Here is a 14,687-nt window from a genome sequence, read left to right as displayed (position 1 = left end):
ATTATCTAGTTTTTGTACTAAAAACCGCAGGTTGCCATGTGCAATCTCCCGTTCTCCCTCCCTCTTCTCTCTTCTGTGGTTGCTATGCTCTGATTTTTCCTATTTACCCTGGAGACTGCAAATGCAATAAAGCAATGAGGAGTAGGGCAGAAAGCAAGGTGAGACGTTCTGTGATTCCCCGAGCTGTGGGCCTATTCACATTTTACAGTTAAAAGCCTCTCTTTGTTGTCAGCAGGCGACTTTGCCTCCTCTTCTCCAAGTTCAACGAAAGCTCATTTGATCTCCACAGCACTCTGGCCACCTCATGGCAAGCTCATAGACACCTGATGACTAGAACCTTCAGAATTCTCTCTTTTGTAGCCATTTTTTACCTTGGAGCACTTTCCTTTATTTTTCCGCTCAACCGAGTATTGCAAATCCAACATGTGGGGACTAATCATTTCATGTTGATACAGAGCCTTGAGGCCCACAGGAGCTCTGTAATTGTTATCTCTTATAACACATTTAGCCCTGATCGCTGGGCAAAGATAGGAGGGAGAGCAGTTAGCTGAGTGGAAATCGTACATTTTTGTAAAGAAATAGTTTTACTTTTCACGTTATCCAAATAACACTGTAAGTACAGGGAAATAATTTAATGGCAGTTATTTTTCCCCAGAACTTTACACTATAATTTGAGATAAATTAGTCTGCAAAGTTAGAAAAAAACACAACAAAGAAGTCTTGTTGAAATCCTCGGTATGAAAATATTTTACACTGTATCTTCCTCACTGATGTCAAGACAAAGTATTTCATACTCGCTAGGAATCACATACATTATGCCTGAATGATATTATTAAACTCGTAGAGTCAGGGTTTACAGAAATATCTACTCTCTGTTGTTATACACACATAATTTTGGTTAAAAAGAAAAAGAGCTGGCCAGGCGGGGCTCAGAGGCCAAAACTAACAACTGAAATTCTTTAAAGGTAAGTATGACATCTGAACTTGGAATTAGAAATATCAACAGCATATATGCAGCGTTGGTTGGAGGACTTAAGGCTTAATAGGGGCTAATAATTAAAAGAATGGAGAGTTTTAGTTTACTGCAATTCCAATATACATGTTGACATGAGAGCCAGTGAAGCCTTGTAAAAGCTTCCATACAAATACAGGATGGTGCTTGGATCAGCCGTGAGAGATGGGGCTTGGGTAATATAACTGAGTTATTCTTGCCACCTCTGGAGCATGTTTGAATAAGGCCAAGTGCAAACTAATGAGTCCCAAGAAGAGAACCAGCATGGTAGGGGTCCGTACTTCTGTGGGAATAGTGAAAGGGACTAAGGAGTTTTAGTTGGAAAAAAAAAATCTAGGGGGATTAGTAGCTGACATTAATTTAATAATTATCACCTAGGAGAGGTTTCCAGAGAGCAGAGGCAGAACCGTCAGCGGAAGGCATACAGAAAACCTGAGCTGAAAGTAGAGAATAACTATTCTTTGTTCCCTACTCAAGGACTTTCCCTGTCACCGGAGATGTTCAAGCCAGGGGTGTCATGGAAGGAAACCTCACACTGGGTGGGAGATGGGGCTCAGTGTCCTCCAGGGTTCCTTCCGATTGTAGGACTGTGACATTGATGATGCAGAGAGCAGTGGCCTACAGTGAATGGGCCTTGATACGTGAGCCAAGTTTAGGATGGGTTAGAGGCTGGAGGGAGAAAAGGTGTGACCCTTAGCCTGATTCATTCTTAGGGTTGTTTTCTATTTTAGGAAGGGCCAACACTTTAGGAAATACATTTCTTTCTCACCAGCCCCCTTTAAAAGATCTCATCCCAAGTCCTCTTGATGAGGAAGTTGGGGCATTTACATCAGCTTTAGCATCAATTCTCCAAAGGGGCTCAGTATATGCATATGGACTGACTGAGGGACAATCTGAGGGGTGTCACTGGGGGCATCTCTGGGTCCTTACAGACATCTGTCACCTCTGTCAAATCTGCAGAAGGTGATGGCTACAGAATCCAGTACACCTTTTGCTTGTGACAGTGTGGGCCCATCAATGAGGTGTGAATGCTGTGTGCCATGACTCCCTGGCCCAGTTGATCTGTAACACTGGTCCCAGGAGCGCTAGCTTAGAAGCTCAGCGAGGACAGGATATCAGTTCCAGGCTGTACTGCGTCCCTTGCCAGTGACTTGGGTGGACATTCACCTCTCCCTCAGCTCCTTTGAATCTTCCTGCCCCAAACCGTATTGATTCAGTTGGTAAAATAGGTGGAAAAAAATCTGGCCCAAGAAGAACAGAACTGAAGAGCTACCTTGCTGCCAGAAGCGAGAGCATAGCCTCCTCCCACCAGGATGACAATCTCCCAGGGCATGGTCTTCTGGAAGTCCTTCCACGTGATGATGGGCTCCATCCTCAGCGAGGGCTCCCCGTCCTCCCCTGGATCACAGGTAGACAGGGAGGTAGAGCCCGATGAACCACGATGGGTGTGATTTGTGGAGAAAGGGGCTGAACTGAGGAATCGGATGGTTTGGGAGGCTGCTCTGCTATATTTGGGCAGAATCAGAGGGCTTGGGTCAAGCTCCTTCAGAAAATTCTGACTTGGGTATTATTTGACTAGAGCCAGCCCCAACGTCTTCCCTGGGACTCTCACCATCCTTCTTTTTCCCAAAGCAAGGCTTCTTCGCTGGAATCAGGAAGAGGAGGAAGCCGAGGAAGATGGAGACCGTGGCATCAGTGCGGTAGCCTTTCCTGGCAAAGAGACAAGCAAGCTGGAGGGGAGGCTCAGGAGCCCCTGGGGCTGCACCAGGTCTCAGGACAGCCTCTCTGAACCCAAAGCCTCTTTGAAGGAAAGTCTACAGGGACAGTACCCTTCCTTCTTGCCAGGGTGCTGACTGTGCAGCAGTGGGTTTAATGGCAATGGTTAGTACCTGGAGGCGCAGGGCCTGGCGAGGGTAGATGACTTAGAATTTTTGAGCCCGCTGTTGGGGCGAGTCCCAAGAGTGATAAGGAATTGCTTGGATGAAGGAGAATAGATGAGGATGGGTCCTCTTTCCTGCAAGGCTCACCTTTCCTTGTGTGTCTTTTCTCGAGTAAGGTCCTGTGTTGGGGGAGTTTGAGGCCTGTGGCCCTGGCCCTCAGGGGAAGACGCAGGGCTGAGACAGGAGCCTCTGTCTGCCTTTCCCTCCACAGGCCTCAGCCACTCCCTGGCCATTGTCTTTAAAGTATTTTACTGTATGGACATTTTCCTTTAGCTCTCAGAAAAACCTATGAGACAGCTGAGGTCTTAAGAGCTTGCGTAACAAGGCCAAGTTCACACAGCTGGATACGTGACTCAGATCACATCCCTTCTTCCTCCTCACTGCTCGCTGCAGCTGCCCTGGAAGGGACTTTCACTGGGACAAAGCGCCTTCCTGGCTTCACGTCTGTGTCTGTCCCTGAGAGCCAGGGGAGAGGGGGCAGAGGAAACTGCCTGAAGAGTTATGTGAGGGTCATTCTTAAGGAGGGGACTGTTTCACTTACTTTTCAAAGAAAGAATCCCAGCCAGGAACGAAGCCGGGCTCCCGGGTGAACCACAGCACGGTCATCAGGATGAAGAAGAATCCAGTCACCATTTCAGGGTAGCTGTGAAATGCAACAGTGACTGGAGTTCCTGTGAGCCCTGCCACTTGCTTTGCGATGCTTCTGTGTTCAGGGCTCCACACAGGAAGCGCGAAGCACAGTTACTGCTCAGCCACTCTGCACCCTGGGGTGATGAGCCCAGGAAATGTTACCCGAGTTTACCAGCGATATTTAGGTGGAGAGACAAAGATAACACATCACACATTTCTAAGGTAACTTAGCCTGAAGACTGTTGGTCAGAGCAGGAATTGCCACAACTTTTTTGAGCCAATATATCTCAGAAGCTTTAAATTCGGTCATTCCTTTTAGCTAAGAAAATAACCAGAAATGGACATCAAAGCATTACCTATTTAAAAACATTAAAAAAAGGAAACACTCAGTGATGTTCCATGACCTTGAATACATTTTAACATAACTTAAAATGAGATGCATCTAATAAAGAAGTTTCCACAGCAGAATGATTGGGCGATATAATGACCATCTAATGCTAAATATAAAACTTCAGTATGGAATGAATTTTACCATAAATACATAGAATTTTGCACAAAAAAAGCAAGGAAGTAACAGTCTATCACGTTAACAGTTGTTAACAGTTAACTTTGGGATGCTGGGAATACAAGTCAGTGTTAACTTTTTCTTTACATTTCCCTGTATTTTCTAAGTGTTCTACAATGAACATGTATTCCTTTAATTTTTTAATGAAATATTTTTTAAAACGATTTTTTTATCATTGATTTTTTAGAGGAAAGGAGAGGGAGAGAAGATAGAAACATCGAGCATAGAGAAACATTGATCAGCTGCCTCCTACACGCCCCCTACTGGGGATTGGGTCCGAAACTCAGGCATATGCCCTGACCAGGAATTGAACCAGGGGTGGGCAAACTTTTTGACTCGAGGGCCACAATGGATTCTTAAACTGGACCGGAGGGCTGGAACAAAAGCATGGATGGAGTGTTTGTGTGAACTAATATAAATTCAAAGTAAACATCATTATATAAAAGGGTACGGTCTTTTTTTTCAATAGTTTTATTCATTTCAAACGGGCCGGATCCGGCCCACGGGCCGTAGTTTGCCCACGGCTGAATTGAACCAACAACTCTTGGTGCACGGGATGACGCTCAATCCATTGAGCCACACCGGCCAGGGGACATGTATTCCTTTTAGAAATAAAGTTTTTTTAAAGCTTTGCCCTGGCTGGTTGCTCAGTGGTTAGAGTGTTGGCCCACAGACCAAAGGGTCACGGGTTTGATTTCCAGTCAAGGGCGCATACCTGGGTTGCAGGTTTGATCCCCCGCCCCGGGGTGAGGATTAACAACAACAAAAAAATACAGTTTAAACCTGAGTCCTTTTACCCAAAATTATAAATGCTAGTTGCCATAAAAGGTCACTGTAGGAAAGGTGATAGAAATGGCTCTAAAACAGCTGAAGTGTAAAATAAAGAAAAGAAATGGCCGAGGGTTGGTGAGTGAGTTCTCAGACTCTGTCTTGGAGTCTGTATTTGATGCTGCCCGGTGCTCTGTGAATACAGGACAAAGTCCCAGCTCCCCAGGAGTCCCGCTGAACCTGTGGTCTGGGCACGCAGGGAGTCCTTCCTGACCTTAGAGAATTCAGCCAAGAGGGCGGCTGTCCTTTGCCTTGTTCTTTGTCCTCCGGGTGCCCCACCTATGACACTCCACCCCCTCACCATGGCCACACGTCAGACTCGGGATATAGTGAAGGGGAAGGGCGGCCACCTGGAATCTGAGCCAGCGAGACTCTGGCAGCAAGTAGCATCTCTAATGCCTGGATTTATGTTGAGGGGGCCTCCCCCAGTTCAAAGGAGTGTCAGAAGCAAGGCTGCTTCTGTGCTGGCCTCCCCAGCCATGCTTTCTCTCCCGGAAGAGAGAAGGTGAATGGCCGATTCTTACCTAATGGCTCCCAGCTTTTCATATTCCTCTCGGATCCTCTTCTCTGATAGCTCTTCCCTTTTGGTCTTACTCTTCTTGCTCAGAGAGCAGGTCTCTTTAAAACTGAGAAGGGAGAATGAGCAGAAGAATAAAGGAAACACTTCTGCCCACAGGAGATCAAGTATTCAGCAAATACTAAATGACTGGCTTGCTCTGATCACCCTTCTCTCCACTCGCATGCCCTGCCCCTCCAACCCACCTGTCATAATTTTCATTTGCCAAGTTACACAGCCTCTCCCTAGCCTTCTTCCCTCGCCTTTAGGTCATGCATCTAGTATTTAATCGATGTGAAGTTACGTCTTCCAGACTCATGCAGGTTGCTTCTACATACTTGTCTTTTGCATAATTAAGAATGTGATGGGGCATTTGTGTGTAGATGTTTATAGACTTGTGTCACACACAGATATGTGTGTGTGTTTATCTGTCTAGAGACAAGACTTGTCTGGGGTGAAAGTGAATGTTGGTTTTCTATTTGCAATGCTGGAGGTATAGAAGTATACAGTTATCATTGATTTGACAGCAGTCTCTGAGTAAGAAAATAAATAAGTCAGCTCAGAGAACATTCCCTGACCAATGGGAGCATTGGATTCCATGGGCTAATAGCAAAACTCCATATATCTTCTCTTTATGTGCGTGAAGCGGGTCACATTTGGAGCAGACCACTGGTTGTGAAGAGAAGGCTTGCTGAGCAGGTTAATGTTAGCAATAACATTGCAAGAGGAATGCCCCATTTGTTATTTTGAGGGAAACGAGCATATTCCATAAGTATAAATCACTTGTGTCTACAAAATTAAGCCTAAGGCAACTTCTACTTGTTATCCTATTTCTTTAGAAGTTAGTTGAAATTATTCTATATGCTTTGAGAGCAAAGAAATGACATGAAACACTCTTCAATTCAGACTTTCTTTAAAATGACATTTCCCCTAACCAGTTAGTTGTAATTAAGAACACGTTGTTGTAGAGCTCATAGTGAAGTGCAGGGCTCATCTAGGACAGACAATGCCCGACTTGCTGTCCGGTCCACTGTGTTCTCCTAGGGGCATCCTCTGTGGTTCCTCAGCATCTCCCTCTTGATGGCCCTCCAGGGCTGTGCTGTGACCTTGGGTGAATAGGAGGGCCTCTGCCTCGCTGGCAGGGCCCTGAGACTCACTTGCAGCCCAGGAAGAGCCAGTGCATCCAGAACCAGCTGACCACCAGCATGATGAGGGAGATGGGGAAGCTGAAGAGGAACCAGGTGCCAAAGTTGACCACCTCTGCGGCTGGATACTGGCTGGAGGGGAAAGAACCAGGTCAGCGATTAGAAACCGTGGATTTGCTTGTGGCATTTTGGGGTAATAAGCTAAGTGCTCCATAAGAAGATAGACAGCAGAGATAATGATAACAATATGGTAAAACATGACCTCACGTATTGGGCACTTGCAAATGTTTAGAGCCCAGCCAGGAATTATGAAGTAAGCAGCTAAAATGGTATCACTGAAGTGTATATACTTTGCACTCAGGAGAATCACTCAGGAGTTGTTTGCTCTTAATTTACATAAAGATTCCGATAAATTTCCTCATCTGGTTTTCAAGACAGAGAATGGAGAGGGCAGTCCGGTATACTTTTGGAGTTTTGATTGTGGGATACAGAGCATCAATCCTGGAGAACTTTGGACTCCGGAGCCTCATGGAGGTTCCAGGTGTTAACTGTGCACAATGGAGAACCAAGACTTGGAATCTCCAAATCCTTCATCAATCCTTTATCTGCTGCTGTCTTAGGATACTAGGGAGGTGGCTCAGGACTCCTCATTCATCATGGGGCAGAGCTGAGGCCCCCAGCCCAGATGGTGTTTCCTGGGAAACCAGGATGGACCACATGTGAGCCATGACTTTAGCCTAGCAATGCCTGTGTTTCTATACCCTTGGGCCTTCTTGCTAGGGCTGGGCATAGAGCTCCTCTAAGGAGGGAGAAGACTGTGCCCCTGTTTTCATGCTGGGCCCTGCATGGAAAAGAGAAGGTCCAAGAGCAGGCTCCCCACAGAGAGTGCAATAGAAGCACAGGATGTAAGCGTGTTTAAGCTCCTCTGTCATCACAGGGACATCTACTCTTTTGCACTGTGGCCTGGTCATGGACCTACCTTTACTAATATCTGTGTGACTCTTGATGAAGTTATGACAGCTTGTGCCCTCCCTACAGGCCACAGTGGGTCACTGATAGTGGCTTTGGGAAGAGGGCTTTTGGATCTAGAACGATACCTGAGGACATAAATCATTCAGTGACTCACTGCCCTGGGCTAATGGCACAAGTCTGTTGCATTATCTCTCCTCTCTATAGAGAAGCCGAGGCCCTGCCCCTGTGCCCAGAAAAAAGAATGGACTTTTTTTTTTTTTTTTTTTTAAACTCTCGCCAAGGATATGTTTGATTTTAGAGAGAGAGGAAGGGAGAGAGAGAAACATAGATTGGTTGCCTCCCATATACGCCCTGGCTGGGGATTGAACATGCATCCTAGGCATGTTCCCTGACCAGGAATCGAACCCTCAACCTTTTTGGTCTACAGGACAACACTCCAACTAACAGAACCACCCAGATAGGGCAGGAAAGGACTTTTACAGTATTTTAAGTAGACTTTCATGGATAATAAAACAACTAATTCGTAGGTTTTTGAAACAGCCAAAATGAACTCTGGTGGTGGTCTGTTCACCAATGCAAAGAGAATGCAGTGGCACTTTCAGACCAGGGAATCCACCTTCCTTTCACAGAATCCCTATTGCCCAGGTAAGCCACAGTTATGACGAAATGTACCACTTGCCACTCAAGAAGTAGACTAAGGGAATATTAATTGCCCCAACCACAAAGTGAACCAGAAATTAAAGAGCAAAAACTCAGAGCCTGGACAGAGTAATATGGTGTGAGGGGTTCATGAAGCTCAGATCCGGGGGATTAGGTCTTAAACTTTCATTGGTCCTTTCTCCTCCCTACTCCCTCCATCCCTCCCCTTTTCTTCCTCATTTTCTTCCTGTTTCTGCTAAAATGAAAGATGTGTTTCACCCTAGCTCATTTGGCTCAGTGGATAGAGCGTCAGCCTGCGGACCCAAGGGTCCCAGGTTCAATTACGGGTCAAGGGCACATGCCTGGGTTGTGGGCTCGGTCCAACGTGCAGGAGGCAGCCAATCAATGATTCCCTCTCATCGTTGATGTTTCTATCTCTCTCTTCCTCTCCCTTCCTCTCTGAATCAATAAAAAAAAAATATATATATATATATATATATATATATATATATATATATATATATTTAAAAGATGTGTTTCTCCTCTTGTCTGCTCTGGATCCCATCCCTTCTTGTTTTGCTAGTGACATCACTCTGTTTACCCCGTCACTCCCAACCCTTTAGTTTTCCTCTCATCTGGATCTTCCTGTCAGCACTTCAAAGTCTCCCATCTTAAAAACCCCTTCTTGGCCCTACTTCACTCTTCCTTTATTATGCCATTGCTCTCCTCTCTTCACAGCTGACGCCCCATCTCCTCACCTCCTCTTACTCTTCACCTCACTGAAACTGGGCTTCTTTTCCAATCTCTTGACCAAATTGCTCCTGCCTCGGTCGCCAGTAGCCTCCATGCCCCCAAATCAGGTGGGTACAGTTCTGTCCTTATTTTGCTTGATCATTCCTTCCTCCTTGAAACATCTTCCTTTGGGTAGAATGACACCAGATTTTCCTCTTTCCTGTGTGATACTGTTTTGTTCTCCCTTTCGTAGTCTCCTTTGAACGCTTGAGCTTAATATTTATGCCCCCGCTCTTCTTATTCTGTGTGTTCTTCCTGAGAAATCCCCTTCACTCTTATGGCTTCAATTTCCACATGTGCACCACCAGGACCGACTGCTATCTAATTTGTGGGGCTCGGTACAAACTGCAAATGTGGGGCCCCTCATTCAATTACTATTAAGGATTTTCAGATGATGACAACAGAGCATGAAGCCCAGCGTGGGGCCCTTCTGAGAATGGTGGCCCTGGGACTTCACAGGTTGCACACCATGGAGACAGTTGCGTAGGCCACAGCAAGTCTGTGCCAAAATCGAACCAAATCTATCCGTGAGCCTCAAAATTTCTCCCGAGATTCAGAGCTGTGCCTCCTAACCGGACATCTCCATTTCTATATCAACATTTCCTCCTCTCTCCCCTCATTTAGGTCGAGGGCGACTCTGTTCCCCCAGCTGCTGAAGCCACGAGCCTGACAATTAGACCTGGCCTTTCCCTCTCAGGCTCTTTCTAATCCTACCAAGGCCTGTCAGGCCTACCTCTGAATACCTCCCAAACCTTGTCCTCCCTGCTGCACTGTCAACCAGGCCACCATCAGCTCTCCTGGGCATCTGCAGCTGCGTTCCAAATGTCTTCCTGCTGCCTTTCTCATTTCCAATCCACTCTTCTTTTTAAAACAAAAAATCCAAAATGAGCTTTTAAACTATAAACCTCATCACCTCACTCCAAGCCTAAAATTCTTCAAGGTTCTCATGGCCTTTCGAATGGAGTCCCAGCTCCTTAGAGGGCCTGGCGAGGTCCTCTGTGGCCTGCCTGCCCACCTTCCCGGCCTCCTTTGCCCTCTTTCATTCTCTTTTACGTGCTCTGCTCTCTTGCTCTGAGCCCTCCTACTGTTTGCTTTGGCTGGAAAATCTCCCTTCATCTAGTCCACTCCAACTCCTGCTTCAGGTCTCTGCTTTTTGTCGTCGCCTCTTCGGGGAGGCACTGGGACTGGGTGACCTCCCCCAGCGGGGCTCAACCCTGCCCTTCTCCAGTCACATTCAGCTGTAATGACTTGGTCATCTCTTTCCCTCTTGCTACAGAAACTGTTCTAGTCCCATTTTCTGCTGTATCCTTAGCACCTCGTCACATTCCTGACACATGGGTGGTTAGTAGATATTCGTTGACTAAGTGAAGTACTTACTTGTTGAAGTGTTCCAAGAAAATGAGGCTGGTGGAGGTGCCAATGATGGTGGTCAGGCCCCCGATGGTAGCAGCGTAAGATATGCTCAGAGACAGGCACTTGCAGATCATTTGGTCGTGGTGGGACTTGTACTTTCTGTTCAGTTCCTGGTTCCTGGGGCCGGACGCCGGGACTAGTGGCTTTTCCTACCAAAGGAAAATCAGTGAATCTCCAACCCAGCTCGGCTGTCTGGCACATAAAGCATGAAAAACAGGGCACCGTGGTGCAGTGGATAGGGCTCGAACTTGGGAGTCAGAGCGACACATCCCAATGTCAGTTCTACCATTTTCCAACTCAGCGGTCCCTCCGAATTGCACTTTCTTCTATAAAATGGGAAAAATCCTATTTTCTCTGCTAGATCGTTGTGAAGAATAGATGAAGTAATATATACAAAGCACTTAGAACACTCCCTGGCACTTAATGGATGATAAGCCATTATTATTTTTGTTGTTGTTAATGTTATTATTAATATGTCCTATCTGTTACTTGAACGCCAATAAAACTGGTTGCTCTCCACTTAGTGTCTGAATAGCAAATGGAAGAAGGTTGATCTGTGAGGAGTTAGAATGACATCCCTGATTGGGAGACGACTAAACAATAAGCCTTGGATTACAGAAGGAATCCAGCTCTCATTGGGCAGAGGGTCATAGTGTGTGACTCTCTCCTCCTTTCCTTCCTCACTCATTTCTCCTTTGTGCCTGCTGGTTTTTACTCCACACTTTCCCCCTCCTCCTTGCATATAAGCCTTAGTCTTGCCATGGTCCTCTCAGGCCCTGCTGGTCCAGATGATGGCTGTTCAGGGTCACAGGTCGCTGACCTCTGGTCTCAAGTGTGAACTATAGAAGCAAGTGCCGCCATCCCCCTCCAGGCCTGGCCATCCCTCATGAGTCTTCCTGAGATTAGGAACAGCCTGGTGCAAATGTCAGGCCAGCTCATAGGTCAATCATGAGGAAGAGGCCACGGTGCCACATTTCTCAAAGCTCTTAACTACTTCCCTATCTTCCTAAGAGGGCCCAGGTACTTCTGGATTTTTCCAAACCTTCCTGAAAGATTCACTGATTGTCAGAGCTGGAAGAGACCTCAGAGATTCTCCAGTCCAGTGGTTTGCCACGATCCTTTCTTCTAATGAAATTTTAGATGGACCTCCAATATATAAAATGTAAACGTGGCATTTAATTGGCATATGTCTGTTTTATAACCAAGTGTATACACATGTGGTCAGGGAGACTTGGACTTGGGTACATGATTTCATCTCTCTGCTTCATTTGAAACAGGGAGGCGGGGTATTCAAAATTCCTACCCCATTGAGCCAAGACAACAGAGAAAATGCTTAGCATAAGAAGTGTTTAATAAATGGTGGCAGTTATTTATGATGATGGATGGTGGATGATAATTGTAATCATGTTGATAAACACACATTTGAATTAAAGATTAGAAGTGGCAGTTGTGGTTTTATACAACTTCAACATCTATTTTACTTCTGTATTTAGTTTAGTGGTATAGTATCCGAAAAATCCCATTCTCACAGAAAAACAGTTGCCTTAAAATCTCCAGATGTTCAGATATTTGCAGTGTCCCTGAAGCACCTTGGAGGAATAGTTTGGACACCTTCTGATCCGGATCAGGCCTCAGCTTTTATACTTAAAGAAGCTGGGGCTCAGACAGTACAGTGACCTGTCCAGTCAGCAGTGAGTTAGATGTTTTATCTCCATGGCACACGCAGGCCAGACAGGGATGTGGAGGAAGATGGTCTGGGGACAGCTCCCTAGCTTGACGCCCTCACAACTTAAAGACCAGTGCCCCCTGGGGAGCTCAAGGCATTTCATAAGGCAGACAGGGCCAGGAGGTGCAATTTAATTACCTGGGAAGGGTGCTGCTTGTCTTGGTGGTTTGCTGTTTTCACGGGGTTGGTGATCGTGGGCGCACCGTTCAGGTTCTGTTGGGACAGAGACCATGACACTGTCAGGAGGGGGATGTGGTGGGCCTCGAGAAGTACCATTTAGCATCCCAGGGCACCCCCGCTTCGGTACCATGGAGACTGGATACCAGCGTCCAGGGAGAGCACGCAGTGAAAGCCACCCAACTGTGCCTGCCTCCCTCCCAGGTTCCGTCCAGCCTGGTGTCAAGCCCCATTTGAAGAGGCTTTTGAAATTTGGCAGAATATGGCTCTGTCCTTATAGGAGGGCTTGGCTTTTTGGAACTTCATAAGCTAATGAAGAATCCTTCATGTTTCTTTAACACAAAATGAAAAACATTGTACCACAACAGAGCCCACAGTTTGCATGGATCAAGGTCCCTCAGTTGGAACTGATGTGAGAAGAGATGTAAAACCGGCTTTGGGGGAGGGGAGGAGGCCATTTGTAATAAGAGTTTTGTAAATGGAATCCCCCCTGAAAGAAATCCGAAAGATGAATCGTTGGCTCTTGAAAACCTGGGTGGCTGACTGTTGGGTTTCCATGAAACAAGGCTAACTGTGCTGTATGTGGCCATGCCCAGCACTCAGGGCTGGGGCTCGGAGCCAGGCTCGGGGAGCACCCCTCTGTTCTCACATGCTGGAGGCCATGGGGCTCTAGGACAAGCTGTCAGGCATCTCTGACCCTGAGTTATCTCGAGGGACTTTCAAGTATCGCAAAGCACAGAAAAACCCAAGGCCGTACCTTGTTCTGCATCAGAGAAGTGAAGTCTGTAGTCGAGGTGCTGGAACAAAGCGAAGGCAGGGGGGAGATCAGCATGGACCAGCCTTCCTGTGAGGGGAACTCTTCCCACACACAGATCTCCCTTCATCTAGTTTGCTCCCACTCATGCTCAGGTCTCCGACTCTCATCGCCACCTCTTCGGGGAGGCCTCATCTCACCTCAGTCTTCCTCACCTTCCAGAGATGCTGTCCGTTCTTAGACGTGAGACGGACACTCCTAATAATAGCTAACATGGCGTGCCGGGTGCTGCTGAGTACTCAGGTGCGGACTTTGTTAGTCCTCGTGTTGCTACCTGCATTTACAGTGTAGGAAACTAGGCAGACAGAGGTCTCTAACTCCCTGAGGGCAGCAGGTGCTAAGAGGCGTGCAGGGCAGGAGCCTGTCTCTGCCTGACTGGAGGTCACTATCAAGAAAGAGAAGCCTGTGAGTGCTTATCTGAGGTGTCGGAAAGAGGGAGGGCCCGCACCTCATGGTGAAAGGCACATGAGAGCAAAGAGATGGGGAGTCTGATGGCACCTGCTCCTCAGCGGTGGTTGGTCAACTGCACAACCTGTTGGTCCCCAACCTTTGCCTTGAGTTGAGAGGAAGGTGAGAACCAAACTATCAGCATTACTGACGTACACGAGCACTAAATGGAGGTTTCTGGTTGTCTTAGTTCTGAGAACAGTGGATGCTGTGACCTCACCCACTGTGAAGACAGTGAGAGGTGCTGAACCCACGTGCAGGGCTTGGGGTCCTGTGGTCATCACTCATCCTAGACTATTCTGGGGAAGGATAAGGAGTTGATAGGGTTCAGAGGGAAGTGTTCTTTGGAGAGAATCGTTAGCCTGCCAGGAGTGAGGTGAGGTTTCCTCTCCTTCCTTCCCAAATTGGGTAAGGGCAGGCAAGGGACCCGCAGACTAGAGCTCTGAGAGAAGCATCCTCACACCAGAGTTCTCGGGACAACTCGAGCCTTTGCTTTGGAGCTTGGGGACATATTTTTGTCTAGAAAAGAACAAAGGGGGCGCTGCCTGAGAGGCCAGAGTGAGGAGAAGGACCCCAGCCCATGCTTTCAGGGCTCAACTGTTTTTCAGGGGTGGGCACACATGGAAGGTTGCTGGGCTGGAACCATCCAGAAAAGGCAGAGGCCACCCCAGAACAAAGGGCTGTGGGGAATGAGCCACCAGAACTCAGAACCAAGGGAGCATGAGTGGTTGTCTGAGAGCACCTCACCGCTGTCAGGCCCAGGGCTATGCAGAGGTAGCCCTAGGGGACACTCTTAGGACGCCTCCAGCCCAGACCTTCGCACCCCTTTTCTTTCCTGCACCCTGGAGAAGTCAGAGAGCAGAATGAATTGGGGGAGGAGAGAGAGAGTTAACTCCCTCCCCCACTTGGTTTTACCCCTGATTCTGCAGACCTGGGCTGAAGAGGGCGGTGTGAGCATGAGAGGAGATGGGAGAGGCGCTGGATGACGGGGAAGTTTTCAGATGAGTCTGGACTAGACTGCTGAACATCTG

General features: G+C 47.3%; 1 protein-coding gene across 1 annotated transcript in view; it reads right to left on the bottom strand.

Annotated features, from left to right (window-relative positions):
- The window catches only part of SLC13A4 (solute carrier family 13 member 4), a 39,275-nt gene that overhangs the window by 5,614 nt on the left and 18,974 nt on the right, over positions 1-14,687 (bottom strand). The window contains exons 6-13 of the mRNA XM_036328577.1: positions 13,153-13,192; positions 12,357-12,431; positions 10,457-10,641; positions 6,689-6,808; positions 5,500-5,601; positions 3,494-3,595; positions 2,625-2,722; positions 2,286-2,410 (exon numbers count right to left, since the gene is read on the bottom strand). Coding sequence (XP_036184470.1) covers positions 2,286-2,410; positions 2,625-2,722; positions 3,494-3,595; positions 5,500-5,601; positions 6,689-6,808; positions 10,457-10,641; positions 12,357-12,431; positions 13,153-13,192 — 847 coding nt within the window. The remainder of the gene's footprint in view (positions 1-2,285; positions 2,411-2,624; positions 2,723-3,493; positions 3,596-5,499; positions 5,602-6,688; positions 6,809-10,456; positions 10,642-12,356; positions 12,432-13,152; positions 13,193-14,687) is intronic.

This window comes from Myotis myotis, unplaced genomic scaffold (genome assembly GCF_014108235.1).
Source record: "Myotis myotis isolate mMyoMyo1 unplaced genomic scaffold, mMyoMyo1.p scaffold_m19_p_11, whole genome shotgun sequence".
In the NCBI taxonomy this organism is placed as follows: Eukaryota; Metazoa; Chordata; class Mammalia; order Chiroptera; family Vespertilionidae; genus Myotis; species Myotis myotis.
This window is presented reverse-complemented; position numbering and strand designations above follow the sequence as displayed.